At 46.1% G+C, this 15840-nt stretch overlaps 4 protein-coding genes across 6 annotated transcripts; 1 reads left to right on the forward strand and 3 right to left on the reverse strand.

Moving 5' to 3' along the window:
* Nucleotides 1–176: 176 nt before the first annotated feature.
* Nucleotides 177–3230, reverse strand: sbspon (somatomedin B and thrombospondin type 1 domain containing). The gene is made up of 5 exons (XM_085938585.1): nucleotides 2271–3230; nucleotides 1426–1620; nucleotides 1282–1360; nucleotides 1046–1222; nucleotides 177–974 (listed from the first exon to the last, which is right to left on the reverse strand). Exons 1-5 carry the CDS (start codon nucleotides 2479–2481, stop codon nucleotides 857–859), a joined length of 780 nt encoding a protein of 259 aa, XP_085794711.1. The 5' UTR covers nucleotides 2482–3230; the 3' UTR covers nucleotides 177–856.
* Nucleotides 3231–3937: 707 nt separating this feature from the next.
* Nucleotides 3938–7322, reverse strand: gimap4 (GTPase IMAP family member 4). 2 transcript variants are annotated; one of them, XM_085939095.1, is made up of 2 exons: nucleotides 7149–7322; nucleotides 3938–5962 (listed from the first exon to the last, which is right to left on the reverse strand). In XM_085939095.1, exon 2 carries the CDS (start codon nucleotides 5907–5909, stop codon nucleotides 5232–5234), a length of 678 nt encoding a protein of 225 aa, XP_085795221.1. In that variant the 5' UTR covers nucleotides 5910–5962; nucleotides 7149–7322; the 3' UTR covers nucleotides 3938–5231. The 2 variants fall into 2 exon arrangements, with proteins under 2 accessions (XP_085795221.1, XP_085795220.1); XM_085939094.1 differs by lacking the exon at nucleotides 7149–7322 and adding an exon at nucleotides 6548–6867.
* acbd5a (acyl-CoA binding domain containing 5a) lies at nucleotides 7112–11016 on the forward strand. 2 transcript variants are annotated; one of them, XM_085939092.1, is made up of 13 exons: nucleotides 7112–7238; nucleotides 7457–7568; nucleotides 7763–7883; nucleotides 8256–8328; nucleotides 8396–8513; nucleotides 9079–9249; nucleotides 9305–9457; nucleotides 9536–9630; nucleotides 9710–9893; nucleotides 9961–10193; nucleotides 10264–10323; nucleotides 10413–10522; nucleotides 10619–11016. In XM_085939092.1, exons 2-13 carry the CDS (start codon nucleotides 7469–7471, stop codon nucleotides 10629–10631), a joined length of 1431 nt encoding a protein of 476 aa, XP_085795218.1. In that variant the 5' UTR covers nucleotides 7112–7238; nucleotides 7457–7468; the 3' UTR covers nucleotides 10632–11016. The 2 variants fall into 2 exon arrangements, with proteins under 2 accessions (XP_085795218.1, XP_085795219.1); XM_085939093.1 differs by having other exon boundaries at nucleotides 9979–10193.
* Nucleotides 11017–11621: 605 nt separating this feature from the next.
* mastl (microtubule associated serine/threonine kinase-like) lies at nucleotides 11622–15704 on the reverse strand. Its single transcript, XM_085939091.1, has 13 exons — nucleotides 15366–15704; nucleotides 15149–15286; nucleotides 14934–15073; nucleotides 14774–14862; nucleotides 14603–14706; nucleotides 14375–14522; nucleotides 14104–14252; nucleotides 13642–14036; nucleotides 13191–13575; nucleotides 12977–13118; nucleotides 12347–12460; nucleotides 12174–12275; nucleotides 11622–12085 (listed from the first exon to the last, which is right to left on the reverse strand). Exons 1-13 carry the CDS (start codon nucleotides 15528–15530, stop codon nucleotides 11925–11927), a joined length of 2232 nt encoding a protein of 743 aa, XP_085795217.1. The 5' UTR covers nucleotides 15531–15704; the 3' UTR covers nucleotides 11622–11924.
* Nucleotides 15705–15840: the final 136 nt, after the last annotated feature.

Below are 15840 nucleotides of genomic sequence, written 5' to 3' on the forward strand. Positions count from 1 at the left end.
TTGAAAATGAAATGTATTTGACTAATTAGAATTACTCAGACTACACTGTAAATTCAAAATTGTAAATTCAACAACGATAAAACAATAAGAACAAAGAAGACGACAAATAACATCAGAGGAGTCACGATACCTTCAATGAAGCCATTTGACTTTACTAATATTTTTGTATACGTGTTTTTATTATCATTGAATGACAAATTAAATCATTGTCTTCCTGTTTTACAGATGTCGACATTTTGTCAGTTGGGAGAGGAAAAGATCAGGTGAGTTAGACTAACATTGAATGAACCTCCATATGGTGGTCCTCTTTTCTTAATATATTTATTTATGACGTCAATAGACTGGTGCGGGGTTAGGGTTATGAAAAAAGCAATTGGCAGGATTATGAGTTTGATGCTAAACGACCGCCGGAGGGTTTTAGAGATGATGTGGACTAACATGCACTAAGATTTTGTGCCACTAGAGGGCAGAGTTAGAATACAGTATGCACTTTGTGTGCCATTTTTTGTTCTCATCAAAATTGTTTTTGCACTGTAAATCATCAGCTTAGCTAACGTCATCTGGCAAATATATACATACATGTGAGATTTTTTTTTTTTTAGTGCAAACTTTCCTTTGTTTCCAGTTTAAGGATCTAAAACTGTGAAAACGTGATTGGAATAAATAAATATATAAAGGTCGAGAAAAAAAATAAAATGCACACAATAAATTGGTGTAATCCCCCTCCCCAAAAAAGTATATTATTTTACAGATTGTGCCTTTTGGCAGATATTTTCTGAAGTCCTTCAGGGAGGCCATTTATCGCCATGTTTTATATTCACTGAGTCTTTTTGAGGGACTTTTTAGACAAGTTCAGTCAGATGAAGACAAAGCTGTGCTGCGGTGGACAAGTGCACTGCTGCGTTTTACGGATTCTCCTCCAGGTGCCGCTACACCGAGCGTTGCCCACCGCCTGCCACTGTAGCACAGCATCCCTGTAGCCCAAACAAATGTGTCATGTGATTTATTGCACGGTAGGTCAACCCATTATGACATGGACACTAACCTATCCATGTCTTGGCCGTCTCCTTGGCAACCTCGGCTGTGGTTGCGCATGGCGGGCGGTTGGCACGCCACGCACACCGTGAAACCTTCGGTAAAGTAGCGCATCCAATGTGTGTGCGGACGGTTCTCGGATGTGCAATGAGGGGAACGTGACTCCAAAGAGAATTCCACACAGAACCTGAGGGAATTAGGGTCTGAGTAAAGATGAGACTGCTACATTTCTATAAAGTCCCTCACCCTGTTTCTAAAGGGCTCCCGTAGCTGCCCGTCTTGGGCCTCGCCTTGCCGAACTCCAAGCTGGTGATAAATGCAGGCCCTGAAAACAAAGGTCTCGATCATTTCGACTGCATCCAAAGCCATTTAAACACAACTTGAGCTCACCTTTGTGGAGTCCACACGGGGTTCCCCGGCGGTCTCTGTAGTCCATGCAGCCGGCCCGCTCCTCCAAGGCCGGACAGGGCTCGCCGCCGTTAGCGGGTCGCTCGGCTATGTGTCGCACCCGCGCGCGCCAGGAGGGTCGGCATGGCTCGGCGCAGCCGCTCCAGAAGCTCCAAGCTTTCATTGAACACTCCTGAGCTGGAGTTGGGGACATTGGCGTAATCGGCTAAGCTCTCAGTAAACCAACAAGAGACGATTTGTTCCGACTGACATTGTTTATAGCGGGGGTGTCAAACTCATTGTTGTCTGTCGCGGGCCGCATTGTACTCAGTTTCCTTCAGAGGGCCATTATGAGTGTCAACGCCTTATACAGTAGGCTACACAACAAACTGATTAATAACTACTTTTGAAATCAGAGGCTAGTAAAAACTATTCCTAGCAATTTTTCAAATTTTTCAAAGTGAAGACAATTTGTAATGTTAGCATTGACACATGATGCACAATTTGTTTTCGCGGGCCACATCAAATGATTTGGCAGACCTTATCTAGCCCCCCGGGCCTTGAGTTTGACACCTATAGTTTATAGAGATGTAAAAAAAACAAAGCAGCAAAAAAATCCATTTAAAATAAAAATGTAAAAACATTAAAGAGGAAAAAAAGCTTTCTACATACAGTGCAAGCCACACTGTAATTTCTTAAACTGATCGACTTAGTCGCATTCTTCAAATACTTGTCGCTCTCCCCGGCTGGGCAAACAGTTCCACCTCTGTGAGATATTTCCACAGTAGATAAGCACGAGTGGATCTTATCATCTTGTTACTGTGCCAAAAGCACCTGTCGGCACTCACCTGGGCAGTGGGCAAAATAATCGGAGCAGCAGTCCCGCGTTGCGACGCAGCCGCGGTCGCAGTAGCACGTCCCGTAGACCCGATCCATCCTCCAGTCCTTGGAGGTGCAGCTCTGGTCTCGGCCGCTGCAGCATTTCCCCAAACAACCTCCCCAGACCAACCGGCGTTCTCCCATTAAGGCCAAAAGCAGCAAAAAGTAAGCAACCTCCATTTTGATGTCAATTGGGGACAACTTCCAATAATGGTAACCCCATGTGTCCCACGTGTCTCACGGTGCACCTCTCTTGAGTCTGAATGGACTCAGAGAGAGAGGTTTGGTTTTCTGCCACTCCCCCCCCCTCCTCTGCTTCCTTGCATCACGCCCCGGGCCACCCCAGAAGTCCCTGACAAGAAAGGGAGGAATGTGAGCACTTGGATGTTCTCCACGAGGACGACGGTGCCAAGTGTTGTCAAGCCCGACCCCTGAACTATCCTTCTTGTTTTCCCCTCACACACAAATTAGATTCTCTTTTTTTTTTTTTTTTATCTCTGCTTGGTTTCTATTTAGAAGAGGAAGAACCTTTCATGCCCTTCTGTGTTTATTTAAACACGTGTACGCCCAGACAGTGTGTCTCCGTGATAGTTCCGGTCCATAAAGCAGGTGAGGTCAACAAACATTATATTACTGACCACGTGCTCAAATGTAGCCTCTTACTGGGCGGATGGACGTTCGTAATGACTTCTGCGTGATGCTCCCAGGAGGTCAAGCGACAATAATAACCTTCATCTCCACCACCATCATCATCACAGGGTAAGACGTCTGCATGAACTCACAAATAACTGAGGTTATCTTTCATTCGGTCTTTCTTTCGTCGGGGTCGGCCGTCGTCGTATGTAAACACGCAGTCAGTGTTGTCCGACACGCCTTTCTTAAACGTGCATGTACGTACCTGAGAGAGGGTCCTCCATCATTGCCTATGGACAAATACCCTTCTGGGGTTTTCTGTCCCGGGTGACATCTATATGGGGAATGCAAACCGCGGTGGTCGCCGTGGCGACGCCCAGTTGCCATGACTTCAAGTCGTTTGTTTGACAAAACCATCCGTCTCGCTGGAAATGAGCTCAAAGTCATCAGTCTCGGGTTTAGGATTGGTTTTCGGTTCTATGGAAAGTCGGGTTCGGGGTTTACGATTTGGTTTCACAAAGCGGGGCTTCAAATTGACTATAAAAACAATTATCGATGTCATTCAAAATATTTCATGACAATTTTTGGCCACTTGGAATTAAGCTAACAGGTGACCTCATACGAAGCGTGCTAATTGCCACGACTCGGCCAAGTCTTCCCCTAACTCGGCCCCTCCCCGGCATCATTGTTCCGCCTAATGAGCAACTCTGCATCAGCGCGTTATGAATCGTGTCTTTTGTCCGCCATGTTGACCACGTCCCGAGATGTTTGACTTGGCATCTGTCGCCACCACGCAATTAGCGGGCGGATGTGCCACCGAAATACACGAGTAGGACCTTGAGCGTGCACCAAAACGCCTCCGTCGTGCGGTTGTTAAGTTACGCCGCGAGGAATGTCACCTGATAAGAGCCGGTTTAAAAAAAAAAAGAAGAAAAAGATTGTTAGCAAACATTGTCATACAATAACACAATGTGATATGACAGTGGTTACAGCTGTGTGGATGGGCCTTTATTTTTTTTTCGAGTTTCTATTGTGGCGACCGGTTTCTGTTGACACACGCTTTTGGTGGCTTTTGCTTTTGATGGATAACTTGCTTGACAACAGGTTGAACACAAAATGGTCACCGGGCCTCCATAAAAGCGGTTAGGAATGTATGCGGAAGGTTGGAGAAGGAAGGAAGAAAAAAAAAGAAAAAAACGTTGCCATTCCGATATCCAACGTGCTGTACCGGATTAAATGGAGAGAGCGAGATGTCGTTCAGGGCTCAGAGTGCTTTTATAAGTGCAGAAAAATGACAATTTGGTCACTAAAATGGACACTGAACACAACAAAACAGCAGAAAGCATGGACAGCATTACACATCGAGGATTTGATTGTCTAGATTTCTGTCAATGGAGTCAATACCTGAAAAATAATCTATCACCAACCACGACCATACGAAAATAATTTTTATTTAGTAATCCCACTGGCTAATCGTAACAGTTTATTTTGACCTCAAATATTCTTACTATTTTGATTGTTGTGCAGTAAATATGGTGAATATATCAATAAATAAAGTGACGCCAAACTTGAGGCCAGAGATGACCTCCGGCTGTCAGCCAGTGCAATCTCGAGTCAGTTAAGAAAAACCAACAACAGTAACAACACATTCAATGCAAACATGAAGTCGTTCTGCACGATTTGTTTTTGTGCTACGCGTCTTTCGCAATGGATGCAAAAGCCTCAAAGGCACTCACTGACCATTTAGGACACTTCATAAGGTACACCTGCACAATCTCACACGTCCAGTTGCAAAGCATGAGTTGTCTCGCCACCTACTGGGGGATGTAGGTTACATCACTCTTTTGAAAGTTTTGACCTCAGAAAAAGTTTGAATGATTTTTGGTCCATTTTTTTCCCCATTAAAGATATTATTAGTATTTTTAAACTTTATTTACAATGTAAAACGTTTCAAATGATGAGAATTGCATGGTTTTTTTTAAGGACCACGTTGTTTGTTGAAACTGATTAGATTTTTTTCAGGAAGTATTGTTTTTTTTTTCGTTCTAGAAAAAAGGATTTCGGGAATAAAGTTGTAGTGTTAACGAAGCTTTCCACTTGTGCTATCAGGAGTCGCCACAGCGAGTCAGTTTTTTTTGTATTCCAATACATTTTCAAGAGAAAATATATCATAATTTTTTTTTTTTAAAGTTTATCTTTTTTAGCAAGACAATTCCCCAATTTTATAATCGTATCCGGTTCACTGGCAGCTGGGACGTCGGCGATGGTGCAGGCGTACCTAAAGCGAGGCGGGCGCATCACTTGGTGGAAAGCTTGCCGGCCTTTTCGGCTAAAGTCCCGATGTCATCCGCTTTGGGCTGCAGCACGGCGTCCCCGGTCGGGTTCCGGTTCTCATCTAGCGCCCGGGAGTCCTCCTCGAGCTGGTAGTGGCCCCCTTCCTCAGCCACTATCCGGTCCACGCACTCCATTAAGTGAGCCACTTGCTTCCGCTCCTGGAAAACGCAGTTGTTGACCAGTACGTAGCGCCGCCGGCATTTCTCCAGCACGCGTTGCAGCTCGGCGCCCTCGCGGCGGATGTAACGCTCAAGCGAAATGTTCCGCAGCACGTCTGCCCAGGTGAACACCACCAAGACGTGCCGCCACACCCGCTCCCCGAACAAACCCACGTGCTCCTCGATGCGGGCGCGGTCCACCTCTGTGAACATGCCCACGGGGATGACCAGCAGGAAGGCATGCGGACCCGGTGGGCACAAGGTGGCGCCGTGGGTAATCTCTTTCTTGTAGGAGAGCGGCGTGTCCTGTGACGAGTACCAACCGGGTGTGTCCACCACGGTCACTGGGCGCCCCGCCACTTCCGTGTGCCGCGTAACGCTAAACTCCGCGGCGCGCTCCAGCCGGAACTCCTCGCGGCCCAGGATGGTGTTGGCCGTCAAGCTCTTGCCGGGCCAGCGCCAGCCGAGGACTACCAGGCGCATCGGGGACAGTGTCTGCTCGGGGCCGTTACTCTCCCCGGACCCCGTCGACGCCACTGAAACATGATAACATTGATGACTTTTCTAGAAGTTGAGGTGTATGTGAACGTATCATCATATCAACATAACCACGATTGTCATGAAATTCAATATCAATTTGAAATTAGGGCTCTCGAAAGTTCTCAAACTGGAATTCGAACTATTTAGTAGGCCAAATGATTTCAATGACGTAAAAGTGAGCATTTCATGCCACCGCTCACTATGCTATAAAATATTATAATATGATGTATATAAAACATGAAGACAAAAAAGGAAACGAACGCATGACTTTTGACCTGTACATGGGGGGAGCCCGAAACTTGATCTATTCGAGTTGCCTTTGTTGTGTTTTTGGCGGTCAGGGAATGACACACGGAAATGACAGCTACTATCCCTGTTGTGGTAATAACCAAATTATTAATAGTAATAACTGTAAAAGAAGCCAAAATTAGGTCATTCAAGATATGTCAACGAAACTTTGATATCCGTCAGTGTCCACTGTCGCGGCGTTTCGTCGGAAGGCTCATAATGTTCGCCTTATTACTTAGCAAAAGTTTTTAAGCTGGCGAGGGTGTCAAAATGGAGATGTGTCGCCAACTCACCCGAAGATGATTCGTGAAATTTTCCTGCCATAATGTTTCAAATTAATTCTTGCTAACTTTTGTTGAAGTTGGCGTTTGTAGTTTCGGCAGCGTCGGCGAAAGTACGGAAGCGCTTTTTTTGCTTCTTCCTGCTTGGTGACCTCACTGTCAGAAACGCTCACTTCCCAGGGACTCTAACGGGGGGGGGACTATTAAAATAATTATTCCATTAATTTGACTTTAGAATGCTCAATAATCACCATTCGAACGATTTAGACACACAGGAGAATTTGTTTACACTTTAGTTGTAAATTGACCCACTTTTCCACCGGGCGAGATTCCTCTCGCGAGATATGTGTCTATCGCGATGGTTCGGTTGCTCCCACTATCAGGAGCAACCTGGGAATTGTAGTCTTTACCCTAGAGTGGTTGCTAAGCCCAAAACGACCCCCTCAAAAATCCCTGAACGTTTGCCTTTGTGAGCAGTTACTTATATTATAGTTTTTTTTCTGGAGACATTTCCTGAATTGCACACGAGAGTTCCCGACGACATTCATCATCTGACGAGATTGCTTCTCGTAAGCAAACTGTAACAACTACATTTCCCAATGTGCACCTGTACCTGTTTGACACTGTATTCTTCATGGCGTCTGGTCGAAGTCTTAGGGCTGCTACCCTTCTGACGTACAGATAATCTGTCACAGTTTTAACGGTAAACGACATTGGTTCCTCGTATCTTTATTTAATGTTCTGGAATATACGCATTGTATTCAGGAGCGGTGTTTCTAACGGTTTGTCCAAGGAGGTTCGTCGTGCGTTGTTTCCTCACAGGAATAACGCAATATTTGCCTTAGTGTTGAGAGGGGCTTTGATTGTTTAGAGCAAAACATGACGACCTAAAGCCAACATTGTATGTTTTTGGATTACAAGGCGCTTGTCACGATGGAAGTGGCCCAGTCGCCAGTTACAGACGAGCAAAGGCATTTGACCCAGCTGAGGTTCGACGCCGCTGTCAAAGTCATCAAGAGTTTGCCTCCGGATGGTGAGTCAAACAACAACAGAACTGGAGGAGGTCGTTCGGGCCAGTCTAACCAGTCGACTGTTTGATCAAGTCGTTGACGCCATAGCTTTGCATTGCACTGGATTTAAAAAGGCCTAATCCACTTTGCAAAGCAAGCCTTTGGCAACAACGCCGTTGCAAACCACATTGACAATCTACAACGATTTTTTTTTCAGGTTCTTTTCAGCCTTCCAATGACATGATGCTCAAGTTCTACAGTTACTACAAGCAAGCCACCGTGGGCAAATGCAACATCGCCCGGCCTGGATTCTGGGACGCCGTCGGCAAGGCTAAATGGTAGGACAACAACAATCGGTGTACACATTGTACAACACGTCGCTCTCTGCCCTCAGACAACACGTGTTGTTCATTCACTGGATTTGCCGACCTGTGGACTTGAAGCCTCTCTGGCCACAGGCCTATCTTAGGGAATACACACAAAGAGCTTCAAAATGAGTTTAAAATGCCATACGGGCTCTTACTCGGACATTCCCATGACATTTTGGAGGAAGTTGCATGAGACTGTCAGGAAATTGTAAGAATTATTTTGGGACTGCTGGTGGCCATGGCTGACCTAAAATGAAAAATAAACAAAGCCACTCCATGTGAACGCTTCTGCAAAAATGATGTAATTCATACTTTGATTGTGTGCGCTTTGACTAAATCAAGGTATGCGTGGAACTCTCTGGGTGAAATGACCAAAGAGGAAGCCATGGCAGCCTACGTTGACGAAATGAAGCGGGTACGTTTTCTTCTCGAAGGTGTCATTTTCTGACGAGTTGAACTCAACTATGGATTTTTGCGTGTAGATTTTGGATGGTATGCCCCTGACAGGCGAGGTGGAGGAACTCCTGCAGACCTTGGCACCTTTCTACGAAGTGGTAGACGAGAAGAAAAAGATCACACAAATATCAGACCTCAGCACAGGTTGTGCATAACTTCCACACCCAACACATACTAGAGGCGAGGCGTGCTTGCTTCAAGCATTTTATTAGTCAGTCACCTATCTTAATGCCAACATGAATGATGTCATGTGAGTTCACTGCATTGCAATCTTTCGATGTAATTGTTGATATTTTGCAATCTGTCTCCTGTTGCATGCACTCTCAGCCCGTTTGACACAGTTTGCTAGGCAGCTGGAAGGCAAGTACACGTGACTGTGTTTTGAATCGAACAGCTGTTAGCGCCAGTTAGCCACCAGCGCTAGGTAGTGGCGAAGACTTCCTAGCTTGGGTTCTTTTTGTGCTCTTGTTGCTTCACGCACACACAGAGGAACCTCTGAGAGCCAAAGAAAAAGCATTTTTGAGAGCAATGTCATGGGCTGAATAGCGCTATTCCTTTTTTTTTTCTCGTAAACTTCAGAGGTTCCACTGTAGAATTCTTATCAAGCCTGCAATTTTGGGAAATAATGGCCAACAGGAAAAGTGTTGTGGCGTCATTAGGTGCCAGAAATTGTTTCGCCAGCATTTAAGGCATGTCGTGCGACCGGCAGGCTTCGGCTCGACTCTGAGCACCATGTCGTCAAAGAGCATGGCCAAGAGCATCATCAGGACCATGGAATTGAACGGAACGCTGGAGACTCGGCCCGCCAAGCCCGTGCTCGAGGAAAATAAAGAAACATCCGACGAAGACTCTCAGGAAGATGACGACGAGGTCGAAAAAGGTAATCCGATTGAGGCTACCTGAGAAATTGTTTCGTTGACCAGGTTCGTTCGCAGGCTCGCAGCCAAAGAGGAAATTGTCGCCGAGAGCGCACAAAACAGAAACTGGCAAGATGGCCAACGGCATGGCGCATCTGACAAATGGCGACCGCTCGCTCGCGACTCCGGATGTACCAGATGTTCAACCTCTGCTCAACGGCCACCATGCCGGTGCGTTTTTCTGTGTGGCATTTCAGCCTTTTAATGAAATGATGACCTTTCTGTGTTGACCTTTCCCACCCCTCCCAGACGCCATCAAAGATGTGACAGGGCCCGCTCAGCTTGCCAGTGACTCGGACAGTGAAGTCTATTGTGACTCGGTGGACCAGTTTGGACAGGATGAGGCAAGAACTCATTGCTCAAATGCTACATGTACAACTATGACGTGACAAAGCACATAATTATTCTGGCTTATTGATAAAGAGCTCTGAGCAGAATTGCTCCCTGAAAGACCTGGAGGAGGAGGAGCCTGTGGACAGCCAGGACCCACAGGGGGCACCGCAGGGCATCAGGTGCGGTGGCGAGGATGGAGAGGCCGGCGGGAGCATGACGCAGAGGTCCAGACTCAACGTGGAAATGGCGGGCTCTGTCATCGGCGGCGGCAGAGGTAAAAGATATTATGAGAGCTTGTTGGTAAGTTCCTGAACAGGAACTATTAGCTTAAAAAAAAAAAGTCATTTTGGGTTTTTTAGGCTCCAGGTCTCAAAGCCACGGGCTCAGGGCGCTGAAGCCCACCCACGAAAGCGGCGGGGACGAGAACGGCGGCGGCGGTGGCGGCGAGCGTCGTGGCCACACACCCGCGGGTAGCCTCAATGAGCAGATTGTGGCGGCGTTGGCCCAATTGCAGGAGGACATGCGAAGCGTCCTGGAGAGGCTCCACACGCTGGAGGCCCTCAGCGCCACACAGGTCAGCTGACGGGACTCTTAATATATTTTCCACTCATCCAAAATAATATTAAATAAAAAAATCTTCGCAGGCCCGCTCAGCAGTCCTGTCTCCTTGTCACCCGTCCACAACAGTCAATAAGAACAGCCGGGTACTTTTATTTTTTTTTATTTAATTGATTCTTATTTATTTTTTGCTAGCACTGACTATTTTGTCCCCCCTATTTGTCGGATGTTGTAGAGACCAGCGTGGTGGCCTCTTGACATTTCTCCCAGCTCTCTGGCTTTTGCCGTCGCGTGGCCCTTCGTGGTGCACTGGATCATTGGCCTTTACATGCAAAGGAGGAGAAGGTACTTTGCACCTTCATCATCAGATTGGACTAAACCTGTTACTTCACTCAAAAGTCTGTCATATTTATCTTCTTTTTGTCTTTTTCCCCCCTGTAGACGATTGAACTGAAAGAAATGAGGAAACGACCACCAAGAAGAATCCTCGCCGGTGACCTTTTGGCAGGTTGGCTAAACCGCTTTCTACGTTTGCTTTTGCACTAAAGAAGGAGAAAAGAGTCTTGTGAGTAAACGTGCATACTAAAGAATGTGATGATAATGATGATAATGTTGTTAAGACGGTTCCCATAGCAACTAGGGCTTACTTTGCACAAAGCGGGCCAGATTCTTTTCTTTTAGCTTGATGTGATTTTTAATCTTTCACTTTAGTTGCCCGGAGCAATGCTGCTAAAACAAAAGATGTAACCATTTGGTAGTTTAGAAGAAAGATTGAGAATTACTGTACTGTGTGACATTCTTTGTAATTCTGCATTGTTAGGGTTGCAAAAAAACAAAAACATTTTTGGTAAATTTCCATGGGAGTTTGGGAAATATTCCACATTTATGTAATTAATTAAATCAAATTAATTTGACCCCTCCCCTTCAGAACATACGACAAAGGTCCTATTCAAAATGTCCCTAAAAATTCCCATAGGAAGTTTTCCAACTTTGAAAATGTTGCAACCTTACGTGTTATTTATTGTGTTTAGCAGCTAAACAACCGTGCGGCATTTCGGTTCATCATGGTGGTCTCCACGTAGAAAGTGCCTCGACATTTTTAGGTGCACACCTTGTAGCAAATGGACCAAACGAATATGAGTAACATGAACTCAACCCAGTAAAATCTCATTTGCTTGTACTCTGAACATAAACTGACTTTTTGTGACAGCCATTCAATTTACCTGTTCAAATATAATATTTTAATTGTGTTATCTATTAAGGAGTATATTAGCCAGATTTGCAGAAACGTTATTCCTTCAAAGAGCCATTTGTTTTAATAACAAAATATATCAAGTGATAGTTTCTACTGAAATGTGTTTGCATGTCATAATCCAAGCCTCAAAAATAAAAGTTTCATAATGCAAAAGCGACGTGACTTGTTTGAAAAAGGCTGCAGAAGGGATATTACAAACACGTTTTATTTGCATTTCTCTTTCTGTCATAAAAGCAGCAGCTTTGTGTTTGGAAGCAGCGTTTAAAAATTACAATAACAAAACAAAAATTACAGAAATGTTGAATATATTATTAGCGTTCTCCAGCAAGTGCTACCTTTACTTTAATCTTCAAACAAATGCAACAGAAAAACTAAACCGACACCTGTATGGGAAACTGATAATCATAAGAACTTCATGAGATAAAAATCATATAGGTAGTGATTGCACATAAGTTTTTTTTGTCTTAACAGCAGTTAAAATGACGATAGCGACTAACAGGAACTGAAGGTGGCCATGTCGATGTGCTGCGCGTTGTTCCTGGCCTCAAAGTAGGACGTGTCCGTCTCGTCGTCAGGCTGTGGGATAAACGGCATGGGCTGCTTGTGAAGGTTCTCCCAATCGGAGCCCTCGAACAGTGGGTGGAGTTTCAGTTCTGTTGTGGGGATGGGGGGTTCAAATCAAATCTGAGCATGGGGAAAAAAATCTGGAAGTGGTGTAAGCAACCAAAAGTTGTTTTTGACCTTTGAGTCCCGCCCGCTTGGTCTTATCCATGGTTAGGAGGATTTCGATGGTGTCGCTGGCATCGTCCGACAGCGCTTCGTCTCCCTCGGGCCAGGGGATGTCTGATAAAAAAGTGTTTTTAAAAGAAATTACATTTTGATTTGTGGCTTTAAAAACTAAACATTGCAGCCACCTCTGTTGAGAATATTCTTGAAGACTAGTTGCGGCGTCTCATCGTTGAAGGGCGGCACGCCGGTGAGGAACTCGAACAAACACACGCCTAGCGCCCACCAGTCCACCATGCAATCTGAAAAGTCGTCTCAGATAAGTCATCCTGAAATGTCACCCGGCTGACTCGTAGATAAAAAAATAACAGCAAAGAAAAAGCAGCTGACAGTCACCATAGTCTTAACTAAATTTCCATTTCCACATTAGACGGTGTTTTCCGTCAGTGGCTAAAAATTCTGCTTTGAACAACAACGCAGTCCCAGGTGAGCAGAAATTGCATCAATTTGCATCTTAGCCATTAGCGTGAGCTCCATGTTAATAGATCCAAACGGCCCCGGTCATTTGCAACCAGCTGAAGCCGAGCCAAAAATCACAGAGCGGAATTAGACATAGTGTGTTAGCGGCGGGCCATGCGAGCACGCTTGTGCGCAAAACGTGATTTTCCTTACCGCATCTACGCCTCCCTGGAACTCACAAAGAAGTACTGTGAGATCAGTGAAAGCTAAAGGACACGATAAAAGTACGTACAGTGGCCACCCACTGTGATGCTGCTGCCATTTTAAAAAAAAAAAAAAAAAGCTGCATCCGCTCTTACCGTGAGGCATTTGCAAAAGCAGCTCTGGAGCCAAATAGTCGGGGGTCCCTAAAATCTGTGCCCCCTCCACGGGCTGAACCCCCCGTCGCACGCTCTTGGGAGTCCGTAAGGGGGTTTGCGAGGTGGACATGGTCCGAGGAGTCTACAAGGAGGAGATGCACAATCACGAAAAATAACTCCATTTTAGTCCGAAAATATTTCTGTAGAAGCCTACCAGATAAAGCGAGCTTCCAGAGCTGATCTTCCTCTGAACCGGTGTGGTGAGGCAGATATCAGATGAGGACGCGTCCAAGGTGGAGCCCACGCTGAGCCGCGACACGTTGGAGCGGTTGATGGAGCTGCAGTAGCTCCGGAACGCCACCACCGGCCGCAGGAAGGAGCACTGGGGTTGGTCGAGGGACGCCGGCGTCCCCGCGGTGCGGGGAGACGAGGACAAGGAGCGAGTCCGTCGAAGGGACGATTCACCGCCTTTCTCGGGGGAATGTAAGGCGCTACTTTGGGCGGGTCCGACGAGGTCCGGTGGGGTATGACTGTCGTTGGGCAGCGACGTCTCCAGGACCGAGCCGTCAAAGTCCAGACTCAAACTTCGGCAAAGCCCGCTGCCGGGGAGAGAGAGATAATGGCTAAGTGTGGTTAAGACTTTTGTTAACATGCATAATTATTACCTGCTTTGCGGCGACGCAAAGCTGCTTTCTAACGACTTCATGTTTTCAAAGTTGTCCTCGACAGCCGAGTCTTTCGTTTCGCAAAAGAGGCTCTTGGCCACGGTGACCGAATTGGAGGGCTTAGGAACGACGTCGCTGTTTGTGATCCTCACGCCGGAGAAGGTTCCGGTCAGGCCAGTGTGAGCGGCGGACGTCTTGCCAGGGACGTGGTAGCATCGTTTGTCGCTCTTCTTAGCGAGGGGCTCCGCAGCTTCCGGGCTTACTTGCACCTCGGAAAAGGGACGCTTGGCAGACGGCGCGGAACGAGAGCCGGTTTCTGGCTTGCCGCTCGCCTCCCGCTTCTCGGGGGATTCCAAATGTCCTCTTGCCTTCTGTTGGTTTGGCTCATTTTCCTTCTAGAAAGCACAAAATAAATATTGGTGATATCATCGCATTTTCAGGATTATTATCACATTATCTGACCTCCTCGAACTCCCACAGTGGGCTGATGTCTCCCTCTATGTCAGTGGTGCTGCCTGCACTCATGGTCTCCAAGCGCTTCCTGGTTTTCATCAGCATGGGCGTCAGATTGACGGCCAAGCTGTGCGGACTAAACATGAAGCTGTGCGGCCCTGTGAAGAATATCTTTTAGAAACAAGCTACTACATTTTAATTTTTTTTTCTGTCTAGCTATGAAGTGGGATGCTGGTCTCCCTTATGGATCAGGACCAAACCAATACGGTGAGAACAGTACCTTTCCTCCAAGCAGTGCACGCCGGTGAGCTCATGGTCTCCTTTGCCGTATCAGAGGGGGAGCCAAGGGAGTTATTCTTCCGCATCATTTTGCCACAGGACATGGCCGAGGTGCTGCTGTGCCGTTTATTTTTGTCCGCCGGGGTATTCTGCGCTTGAAGGAATCATAAATCAATGACAAACGAGACCATCACGTGTGGGGGGGGTGGAGGGTGGAATTCACACTCACAAAACCAAGTGAGGTGATCAAGGACATGACTTGACCCGGCGTGCGAGAGTAATTTGTGGGTTTGGACACAGATGGTGTGTTTAGGATATCTGTGAGTTGCAGTTCTGGGGGGAAAAAAATAAAATCAATGATAAAGCAGTCAACATTCCATATGCCCCTGTTTGGACTTACCTCTACCAAGCTTCACTTTGGAAAGCCCAAAATCAGTTAACTTGATGTGACCCTCGTTGGAAATGAGCATGTTGTCTGGCTTTATGTCCCTAAAAAGGCCAAAAAAAAAAGTGACACAATGCATTTACACCATGAACTCCTCATCCCAACCGGTTTGTACCTGTGGATGATGCCGTGGCGGTGGAGGTAATCCAAAGCAAGGGCAACCTCAGAAATGTATTTAACCGCCATGTCCTGGTCGAAATATCCACAGACGTTAAGGAGAGACTTCACATCTCCTCCAATGAGGTACTCCATCACCTTCAATGACAAAAAGAGTCAATGACATCACAGAAACATTTCGGTGATTGTGATCTTGCAAGATTGGTGAGTTACCAAGTAGATTTTGGTGGCTGTCTGGAGAGAATAAAACAGGTGAACCACGAAGGGACTTTTGCTCAAAGCCAGTGCGTTTCTTTCCGCCTTCATTTGGCCAGTCATGTTTTTATCCACCATGTCCGCTTTATTCAAGGCCTACAAGCGGTCGATTGCAACTTTGTAACTCAATTGTAAATACAGTAGATACGATACAGTAAAGCAAATAACCACTCACCTTTATGGCATATAACTGGGAATTGCATTTCTTTCGTGCAAGATAAACTTTGCCAAAAGCACCGCGACTAATTGGTTTCAAACTGACGAAATCTTCGATCTTTGGCAGCGTGACCAAGCCAACTCTAGAATTAGGAGTAGATTTGTGCTTTTCCTCCGTGTCCATCGTGTTAGTGTTTTTCTCCCTTTTCTCTAATAGCCACCAATTAGCCTAAAATAAACGTTCGCATGTTGCAGAACAGTTGCGGTTTGTTTTGAAATTTGAATTCAGCACCCTTCACCCTGGGTCCTCTGACCTCTATTGAGGTATGCAAGCAGATGCCTGTTCATAATTATACAAGAATTATTGTGTTTTCGAATACTGCTGGTGTCGGTGCCATATGTGATCGGGCTGGCATAACGGATATTTACATATTAAAAAAATAAAAATGTTGTCACTAACAGTGGCAACGCAAGATGGTTGCCCTCCGGTGACC

This window comes from Syngnathus leptorhynchus, chromosome 19 (genome assembly GCF_054491065.1).
Source record: "Syngnathus leptorhynchus isolate UIUO chromosome 19, UIUO_Slep, whole genome shotgun sequence".
NCBI lineage: Eukaryota > Metazoa > Chordata > Actinopteri > Syngnathiformes > Syngnathidae > Syngnathus > Syngnathus leptorhynchus.

Excerpts from the sequence above, each read along its gene's own strand:
- sbspon (XM_085938585.1), bottom strand. The coding sequence starts at position 2,481 with ATGGAGGTTGCTTACTTTTTGCTGCTTTTGGCCTTAATGGGAGAACGC. Across the intron at positions 1,621-2,270 it reads TTATTTTGCCCACTGCCCAG|CTCAGGAGTGTTCAATGAAA; the intron begins GTGAGTGCCGAC and ends CCCCAACTCCAG. Across the intron at positions 975-1,045 it reads GACGGCCAAGACATGGATAG|GGATGCTGTGCTACAGTGGC; the intron begins GTTAGTGTCCAT and ends TTTGGGCTACAG.
- gimap4 (XM_085939094.1), bottom strand. The coding sequence starts at position 6,578 with ATGGCAGGAAAATTTCACGAATCATCTTCGG. Across the intron at positions 5,963-6,547 it reads ATTTCACGAATCATCTTCGG|TGGCGTCGACGGGGTCCGGG; the intron begins GTGAGTTGGCGA and ends ATCATGTTTCAG.
- acbd5a (XM_085939092.1), top strand. The coding sequence starts at position 7,469 with ATGGAAGTGGCCCAGTCGCCAGTTACAGACGAGCAAAGGCATTTGACC. Across the intron at positions 9,631-9,709 it reads ACCAGTTTGGACAGGATGAG|AGCTCTGAGCAGAATTGCTC; the intron begins GCAAGAACTCAT and ends TTATTGATAAAG. Across the intron at positions 10,194-10,263 it reads AGGCCCTCAGCGCCACACAG|GCCCGCTCAGCAGTCCTGTC; the intron begins GTCAGCTGACGG and ends AAATCTTCGCAG.
- mastl (XM_085939091.1), bottom strand. The coding sequence starts at position 15,530 with ATGGACACGGAGGAAAAGCACAAATCTACTCCTAATTCTAGAGTTGGC. Across the intron at positions 14,707-14,773 it reads CAAAGTGAAGCTTGGTAGAG|AACTGCAACTCACAGATATC; the intron begins GTAAGTCCAAAC and ends TTTTCCCCCCAG. Across the intron at positions 14,037-14,103 it reads CACTGTGGGAGTTCGAGGAG|AAGGAAAATGAGCCAAACCA; the intron begins GTCAGATAATGT and ends TGTGCTTTCTAG.